This window comes from Coffea arabica, chromosome 7c (genome assembly GCF_036785885.1).
Source record: "Coffea arabica cultivar ET-39 chromosome 7c, Coffea Arabica ET-39 HiFi, whole genome shotgun sequence".
NCBI lineage: Eukaryota > Viridiplantae > Streptophyta > Magnoliopsida > Gentianales > Rubiaceae > Coffea > Coffea arabica.
The window spans coordinates 17890082-17899758 of record NC_092322.1 but is presented as its reverse complement, the minus strand read 5'-3'; the positions used below and the strand labels follow the sequence as shown (position 1 = coordinate 17899758).

At 34.6% G+C, this 9677-nt stretch overlaps 1 protein-coding gene across 1 annotated transcript; it reads left to right on the top strand.

Annotated features, from left to right (window-relative positions):
* Positions 1–1577: 1577 nt before the first annotated feature.
* Positions 1578–9677, top strand: LOC140010802 (filament-like plant protein 3). The gene is made up of 5 exons (XM_072058354.1): positions 1578–2164; positions 2654–2794; positions 4851–5034; positions 5928–7477; positions 8870–9677. Exons 2-5 carry the CDS (start codon positions 2681–2683, stop codon positions 9005–9007), a joined length of 1986 nt encoding a protein of 661 aa, XP_071914455.1. The 5' UTR covers positions 1578–2164; positions 2654–2680; the 3' UTR covers positions 9008–9677.

Below are 9677 nucleotides of genomic sequence, written 5' to 3'. Positions count from 1 at the left end.
TATAATCCTTTATCGTCGTCGTGAGTAGGTTGCAAACGAATCGAACCGCTCGCGATCAGTCAATGTCGAGCTCGAGTTCAGTCAAATCGAACTCGAGTTCAAAAACATTAAACTCGTTGGCTCGCAAGCTCGATTATATATTTTTTATTTATTATTTTAAAAATAAAATTATATATATTCCTAATATTTATTATTATTTTATTTATTTTTAAAAATAAAATAATTATTTTTTATTTTTAAAAATAAAAATAATAATAATAATTATTATTATTTTTTGAGTCGAGCTCGAGTTCAAACTTAACATTTTGAGCTCGTCGACCTCTAGTTTGAGTTTCATAAAATTAACTAAAGGCTCTGTTTGATTAGATCAAAATTCAACTCGTTTGCACCCCTAGTCGTGAGTGACAATTGTCCTGTATAGCATAGAATGTCATAGAATAAACATAGACACTAATACAATTTTTGGGTACAAATTTCAAAAGTAAGAAAAAATATTTATATTTTTGCGTGTTATTGTGTTAGTATTTATATTCACTATTTTAGTGTCTATATTTATTCTGCTAGTGACAATTGTAGAGGCTTTGTTCCGTTTTTATGAGTCATCTTCTTCTGTCCCTTTCTTCTTTCCACCGTTTCGCCTCAAAAATTCTCTTGAAACTATTCTTTCTATTTCTTTCTTTCCTTCCTATTTATACATTTTCATGCATGGAAGTTGACTGGATTGTGGAATTAATTGCAAAAAAAGCAACTTCTTTATCTATTTGGACTAAAGGCTTTTTTTTTTTTTTTTTGATAGAAGATACAATTGCAAAAAGGGAACTTCTTTATGCTATCTTTTATGGGAACTCCTTTCTCTTTAGTAGTCATGTGCATGTTAACTTTTGGAAAGTGCAGAATCACTTAAAAATTTGTGCATACACTTATTCTCTATTCTTTGGTTGCTTGTATTTTTAAAAACAATTTTAGTGCAGCAGCTTATTAAACAAAATGTACATGTCATATCAAAAGTTCCTTAGAAAATGTGTTTTGGAATTTTCTAAGTACATGTTCTTGAGATATATAATTGCATTACAACTTTTAGTGTCTCAATGGCGTAGGCAAAGCATAGAAAAAAAAGAGTGTTGGCCCACTATAGAAATTCTGAAATTAGTAAATTACCAAACACTTCCAGACAAAAAAAAAAAAAAATTCACTTTTCCAAAAAACGACACAAGCCCAATATTAATTTGTTTTAGCCAAAACCAAAACCCTAAACATAAAATGTGTGCATTTCATTTTTTTTTTATGTGCACATATGATTTTTTTTTTTCCTTAGCTATCAACTTTTCACATATTCAATTTTGAGCTTTACCTCTTTGGATCCGTTGCACCCATGTGTTTGCAATTTATTGAAAATTAAATTATTCATTAAAGCAAACTTATGAGAATAAGTTTTATTTCTAAAACAAATTTCAAAGAGTTAAAATTTACATATCTGTTTTCGACAAAAGAATATTTTAGAGATAAAATCGTCAATTTTATGTTGAATATATATTTTTCATACATACGATATATAAAGCATAAAGCGCGAGATCCTTTCTTTGCAACGCTACGTCATTTTGTATCTTGTTATTTTCAGCGTGAGTAAGTAAGAAGATAAAATGGTCCAATTCTATTAAGAAGAAAAAAAAAATCAATTGTTACTTCTTGAATTCACTATTTGTGACACGCTTTTAAATTTCACATTAAATCAAATTTAATGTAAAGATATTATTGAGATGTGAACAAAATATTAGTCACAAATCTTTTTGTCCACTCGCACTTTAATTTTGACTAAAAAAATATTAGCAAAAAAAGTTATAATAATATTTTTTATTTAATTGTTTACACACGTCGAGTATGTCGTAATCACTAATTGTAATTAATTATCATAACATGTGTGTTTTAATGACTAGTTATTGTGATGAATTACTTTAATCATTTAGGTGTCACGGCTTTAATGGTTAGATAGTGATTATTGCTGATTATATCGGAATGAAAATGACAAAATCGACAGTGACAAAATCTTTTTGACACCAAAAGTCAAGAAACAATCTTTATATAGGGGCAAAATTTTGCACTTGTTTTCTCACTCTATGTCTTTATCTCACTCTATGTCTTCGAGGATTATGAGGGCAAATGAAAGGTACCAATCAAATTAGTTGTGTTTTTAGCATTTTCTGTTGCCAATTTGAAATGGGTTCCAGTTAGAAATTTTTGAAATTTGGATTCTTGTTTTTGTTTTATATTTTGGGGGGAGAAGGAAGGTGGGTGGTGTTGAAAATGTTAGTTGGAGAGTGAATTCTAAGCTAAGTTTCTGAACATTTTTAACCTCTTTCAACTTCTTTCACTTTCCTCCTTACCAACCTTTAAGCTTGCAGGGATAGAAGAGCATGGCTTTTCTCTGATTTTCAGTTAGTTATGGGGTGGTGTAGATTTTCATTTTCCCGCTGATTGTGATGATGATTATGATTCATTGACAAGATTAGTGAACTGGGATTCTGGAACTTGATTGATTTGAAATTGAATTTTTTTTTTTTTGTCATGGATTGAAATCAATTGCCAGCATTTAGCTGGAAATGTTGGATGGTTGTAGGGGGGCTACGGAAATTGAGATTTTTGGTGTTTGTTTAAGGTTCTATTGTGGATGAACTGATTGAGGATGGACCGGAGAAGTTGGCTTTGGAGGAGGAAATCATCAGAGAAGAGTCCCACTGGGGAAACAGACAGCTCTGGATCCATATCATCGTATTCCGAAAGATTCTCTGATGATCAGGTTGGTTGCTTCACTTGGCATTCTAAACTAAACCCATTGTCTATCATCTCATTGCAGTCAAATTTGCAGATTTTAAGCGAATATATATATATATATATATTCTGGGTGTTTGTTTTGGTAACAAATGTGGAACTTCAACTTAATTGAATTTCCATGCCTTATTGCACAGTTTAATTAAAGACTCATTTCATGAACAAGCTTGCTTTTATCAGAGTTTGTTTGTGAAAAAAAAATTGTATATAAATCAGAAAATTACCAGTTTAGAACTAGTGGCTGCTGATTTTTCTTGTAAATTTTCTCTGATGGACAGTGTGTCAAATCTAGCCGGAGATGAGTTAGGAGGAACAGGGGAAATTGGCTGTACAATGGGGTTGGGATATAGAGATGTTTAATGTAAATGATAGCTAGTGTCTGTTTCTTTTATAGGATATGCCCCTGCTTTTTTGGTAGAATTGAAGGGGTTTTACCCTTGTTGGACATTTCTTGATGCTCAGTTTAGAAAGTTATTTTGTTACTTAAGAGCATAAATGACAGAGGAATACATGTGAGCATTTGATTGCTAGACATTAGAATTAGTCTTGCTTCAGTTGGGTTTACAAAGTGTAGCATGTCAAGCTAGAAATGATTTACTGACAATAGCAAAGGTGGAATCAAGATTACATGATGTTTAGCTTATCTATATCGGAATTCCAAGATTTTGGACCGATGAAATCCTCAAAGAGAAAATTTCTAAACCAATCTTTTGCACAAACTCATGTTTGATGACTATATTACAAAATACTTTCTACTCAGCCTCTGACAGAGTCAATATACTGTATCTGGCTATCTCGTTGCATGTGTGGTAGCTTTTTGTATCTCTATGGACCACCTTGTGTGGATATATGTCAGAACTGAACCACATTGGTTGCCCTCACCTTTTATCATGATGTTCAAAATTTTGCCACCAAAACGCTATGCTACTTGTCTCTAAAGTTCCATCAACTGTAGAGTACAAACAATTAGCCCAATTAAAGCATAAGGACATTTCCCTAGTTTATCTTTTTGTTATCTCAAATCATCCATTGTCGTGAATAGTTTGTTAGACTAGAAAATAGAGGCAATTCTATTGTTTCCAATCCCACATTATGCTTTTCATTGAACCTGAGAGGTTTCAGGTTCTTGGATGCAAAACAAGTTGTGTGTACCCTGATTAGAAGTTTCTTTTCTCCGTTAGATGTCATATTATAATTCTTGAATTTGTCTATGGTTTGTAGTCAATTAAGATAAAATAAATTTATCTCCGGTCATAATAGTTATACCCTTCAAATATTCATGTCACACTCATATTTTAAAATTTTATGGAAATACCTTTTAAATAAAGGAAATATAAACAAAATTTGTATAATTTCCGATTGGTCTCTTGCCAAAACGAAACTCATTTGGCTCATAGAAGAAATGAAGAGTAATTCATTTTTGTGGGTCAGGGAAAGACCGTGTTAGTTGAAGCCAGTCTACGATCTACGTTTGTGTACAAAGCTTGTTAGAGGTTTAGCAATGGAATGAATTCTATATTCCTTGGCAGTGAAGTATGAGATAAAAGTCATGGGTTATATGTCTGGACTCATATGAAACTTACCATTGTAGATGGCACTGGTGCAGTTTTGGTAGTTTAGTCTTCATATGTAGTTTGCTAGTTTGTTTCTTTATTTACAGTGTAGCAAAAGCTAACACTAAGCTCCTACATTTCTGCTACCTTTCTATTGCTTGAAACTAATGCAAATATTGAAATCTTTAGAACATCTTAGTGCCTTGCAGTTTATTTCCTGTAGCTCTAGTTATCCACTTTTATTTATGCATATATATGCATTCTTCTTTTTCTCTCTGGCACAAGAGTATTTTGATTCATTGAATATAAAGGCGGTCTAAAATTCTTAACATTCATTCCTTATTTGATCAAGTTGCTCCTCCCCCAGATGGACAAAGCAAAACACAAATATTTTTTTAAAGAATTAGACTGACTGTTATTTTTTAAGGCCTTTCTTTATGATTTCTGATAGATGTAGTTTTGTCCTCAAAGGCACTTTTGAATAATAATATTCAGTCACCAGAAGTCACATCTAAAGCTACTACTCCTAGCATTGAAGAACTCCATGATAACATGAAGGCTCTATCAGATAAACTCTCAGAGGCTCTTGTTAACCTCCGTGCAAAGGAGGACTTGGTGAAGCAGCATGCTAAAGTGGCTGAGGAAGCTGTCTCAGGTATGGCTACTACTCTACGTTAAACCTGAACTAGTTACTTATCTTTCAGTGGGTTCTGGACGTCATTTATAAGCTCAGTTGATGGTCTGAAAATGGTGGTACTTAATACGGTTCCAATGTAGTAAAATGATGTAGGATAGCGAGACAGGGAACAAATATTTTCATTATATAAAAATATGTCTGATGGTGATACTGAGTAATAAATTATTCTTCTGAATTCTATAACTCTTGGCTTTTTATATCCTGTTAGCATCCATGGGCGAAAAACAGTATAGTAAAAAGATGACAGATAGCGAGACAGGGAACAAATATTCACATTATATAAAAAAGATGACTGATGGTGATACTGAGTAATAAATTACTCTTCTGAATTCTATAACTCTTCACATTTTAGATCACATTAGCATCCATGGGTCAACGGACATTTATTGACTTCTTGCTGTATTGCTTGGAACTTTATATTTTACCAAGCTGAAAATAGTTGCACCATCTTATTTTGAGTTAGGCTGATTCTCAGTCTCTTAAGAATAAATTGTATCAATCTTCTTGAGTATATATTGTGATGGGAAATATCAACAGGCTTGGTGATGTTTGATTCTTTTGTCCATTGCATCTGATTATGTGGTAATGTGGTACTAGGCATTTTGTTTGGATGTTTCTGGAACTTTTGTTTTCAGATCGGTTTCTGGATAAAGCTTTTGCTGCATCAGGGACTTGGTGTGACCTTTTATACATAATGGTTGAGCAACTGTTAAATGAAATTTCAACCAGTCATGACATCTTGTGATGTAACTTTGTAGTATTTGCCATCTAGTTTGAAGCATGCTGTCAGAGCCATTCCTAGATTGTAGCCTGATGAACAACAATTGAACCTATTTCCTGTAATCCTTTAGGATGGGAGAACGCTGAAGCTGAAGTACTAGTACTAAAAAGACGTGCTGAGGCACTAACCCAAGAAAACTTGGCGCTTGAAGAACGGGTTGGAAATCTTGACAGCGCACTAAAAGAGTGTTTGAGACAGCTTCGACAAGCAAAAGAAGAACAAGAACAGAAGATTAATGAGGCTGTTGCGCATAAAATTGTTGAATGGGAATCAGCAAAAGCTGAACTTGAGAATCAGCTTGTCAACCTTCAGACTAAACTTCAAAATGCCGAAACAGAGGCTGTTACCTCTACGTTTCCTGATCTTTGCATTAAACTTGAAGCTGCAGAAAACAAAAATGCAGTTCTCAAACTTGAGCTTCTTTCCAAAGACAAGGAATTGAAACTGAGGACATCTGAGAGGGATCTCATCGTCCATGCTGCTGAAACAGCTAGTAAGCAACATCTGGAGAGCATCAAGAAGGTAGTTAGGCTTGAAGCAGAATGCCGTAGGTTAAAGATGCTGAACCGCAAAGGTGCAACTGTTAATGATCACAGATCTTTAGCATCCTTCACTGATAGTCTATCAGATTGTGGGGAGAGGCTATCAGCAGTTGACAATGAGAGCTGCAAAATGAGTGGTTTGGAGCTGAATGATTATGAGCCAGGCCTGTCTGATTTGAGTGCATCTATTTCAATATCAGAACTAGATCAGTTTAAGAATGAGAAACCTCTTGGAAGAAACTTCATGGTCCCTTCTGACGAGCTGCATCTCATGAATGATTTTCTTGAAATGGAGAGGCTTGCTGCTCTACCAGAAGCAGAGGAGGAAAGCTGCCCTGACTCTGGAAGTGACAATAGGGTGAACATTTTAAAAACTGAACTTGAAGCCATGATTAATCGAACTGCGGAGCTGGAGGAAAAGTTGGAGAAGATGGAAGAGGAGAAAGTTCAATTAAAAATGTCTCTAACTGAGTGTCAACATCAACTTGAGGCATCAAGATATCAATTAGAGGAAACAGAGACAAAGTTGACAGAGTTAAGAATTCAACTAGTTATGGCAAATGAAGGTAGGAGAACAGTTGAGGCTGAAGTTGAGTCTACCAACAAACAGCTTGAGAAATTCATGGAGGAGATAGCAAAAGCAGAAGTTACTATACTAGACCTCAAATCTGAGTTAAGCATGGCAAATGAAGCAAAAAGTGCTGCTGAGATGGACGTCAAGGCTACCAGTGAAAAACTTATGAAATCAACTAAACTTTTGGAGGAAACAGAGATCAATTTGTCTGAGGTTTCTGCTCAGCTAGCTAATGCAAATAAATCAAACAAGAAGAGAGAGGCTGAACTTGAAGCCACAAACATCAAGAAAGAAGTTGCAGAGTCAAGAGTCAAAGCTTTGGAACTTGAGCTTCAGATGCTGCGATCAAGCATCTGTAATTTGGAAGAAGATATTCAGAAAGAACGTGCTCTGTCAGATGAAGCTTTTGCAAATTGTCAGAAACTGAATGCTGAGATCTTACAATTAAAATATAAATCTCAGCTTTGGAAAGCAGCAACTACTGGAGAGGTCAAAATAAATCAGGTAAGTTACTAAACACAGTCTTGAGGACTTGCAACACGAAACTTATTAAGTACTAAGTTGAAAAATCAAAGTTATAAGCTACTACACTGCCATCTGCTTGAATTTCTTTAGATCATCTCATGGTTTCATATTACCTACTTCAATAGCGTGACTCTGATTTTGTCAATATGGTTCATGATGACTACACGGGTTCGGACAACCTATACCTGTCATGCTATTTGGTCTGATTTAGCTATCTAAGTATGTCCTGGACATGAAAGCATTGAATTAGCCTAGAAATACTCATTCCTGGAAATTTCCATTCCTAGAGGACAATTTCAATGGTCTTTACTGATTACTGGCAATGTTTCTTAAATAGGATAGTGTTACTGGTATTTCATCCGCAACGTTATCATCTTGCATCAAGCTGTTGCTAGTACTTCATCTGCAACCTTAAAATGGAGCACTGTTGCCATTGTACCAAGGCTTCCCCTTGGAAAAGCTGAAAGAATTGGCAATTATCCTACAATTGGAGGATTTTAGATCATGTCAAGATTTTGCATTGCCTACTTGGAAAAGATGGTTCTGAATTTGCCAATATGGTTTATATATGATGTCTCATGGATTTGGACCACTGATATTTGTCCTACTATTTGGGCTCTTTTAGCATTCTAAGTATTTTTTAGGGCATAAATTGCTTTGAACTAGCCTGGCAATATCAATCATTCTTGTGGTTATTTTTCAAGATTGCTTGAGGACAACTCTGATTATCATTTGAAATGTTATTATTAATTAGGCACAGTGTTGCTAAGGCTTTGTCAGTAAGATCTGTCATCTTCATCAAGGTGAAAAAACATTACATCGATGCATCAAATAAAATTCTACATGAAGTTTTAGGATAGACATGGTCTAAAATCTTGTTGCTAACAGATGAAACAATGCTTTATCAAGGATGCTTGCAAGGCTTTCTATTTTTCTCAGTATTTCAAAGTTTCTTACACTTCAGCCATTCAATTGTGACTTGCTAACTTGGCCTAACTCTAAGAAAGGCTTGTGTGTTTCTTGGGTTGCATTCATGAGGTCCTCAGCTTTCAAGTAATTGTGTCCTTTCCATTGAAAAACATTCTAGGTAACTCCACAGATGTAATTTGGTTTGGATGTTACTTTAAGTATCCCTTATTTCAAAACTTATCTGACATGAATGAAATTTTACTGATGGCTTTCCTTGGGATCTTGAAGAGGAATCGCACCAATACGTAATTTGTAGATGACACAATTACAATGAGTGGGACAAATGGCACTAAAGACGTTTCTGTTGCTAGACTTCCTTTTTTATTTTACCCTTCCCAGTATCATGTATAAAAGCCTTACAAATAATTTGTTGATCTGTGTATGCTTGTTTGTCTGTCACAGGAGAAGGAATTAGCACTGGCAGCTAGTAAATTTGCAGAGTGCCAAAAAACAATTGCTTCTCTTGGTCAGCAGTTAAGTTCTCTTGCAAAATTTGAAGATTTCTTTATTGATTCAGGGATACCAATAGAGATCAATTAAATATGGACGGCATACCCCGAATGTTGCAAGATGATGGATTTTCTTCATGTATATATCCGTCCTAAAAAGGACATCACAAGCTTCGGTAGTGGTTATGATCTTCACAACATCCCAAAAGAATACCATGAATAAAGAGCGTGAGCTTTATATCTCTGAAGTTCCAGAAAGAAGCCCAATCAACAAAAGGGATACACAACACATTCCAGGTACTTGAATGTGATTAAGAGCTGCGGCGGAATTACTAAACTGGGATTGTTGAATGCAGGAGTTTTAGGTAGAAATACTGGAAGTTGGAAACATAGAGATGTCTGAGTTGATAGAGCTATATATCAATTTACTTATCATTGATTAAATGTTTATACACGAGCCTTACACACATACACCAACTTTTTGCTCTTGGACTTTTTGCAGGCTACAGAAGGTAAATTAATGTATAGAATACAAATTAATCGGTAACGTTTTGCTGTCAAAAGAATGGTGTATAATAGTTTTTGTATGTGCACTCTGTTGAAATGGCTAGCTGCAAATAGCAGCTTCAAGTCATGTACTCTAGATACCATTGACCTCTTCTTTTGGGTTTCTTTCAAATTACTGTGCCGGTTGAGTTAATGTATGAAATAATTATAATATCAGAAAGATGTCGAATTCTACAGGAGGTGTTTCATGTTTA

Coding starts and splice junctions, on each gene's coding strand:
- LOC140010802 (XM_072058354.1), top strand. CDS start 2,681: ATGGACCGGAGAAGTTGGCTTTGGAGGAGGAAATCATCAGAGAAGAGT. Junction 2,795..4,850: donor AAAGATTCTCTGATGATCAG/GTTGGTTGCTTC, acceptor TTGTCCTCAAAG/GCACTTTTGAATAATAATAT. Junction 5,035..5,927: donor GGCTGAGGAAGCTGTCTCAG/GTATGGCTACTA, acceptor GTAATCCTTTAG/GATGGGAGAACGCTGAAGCT.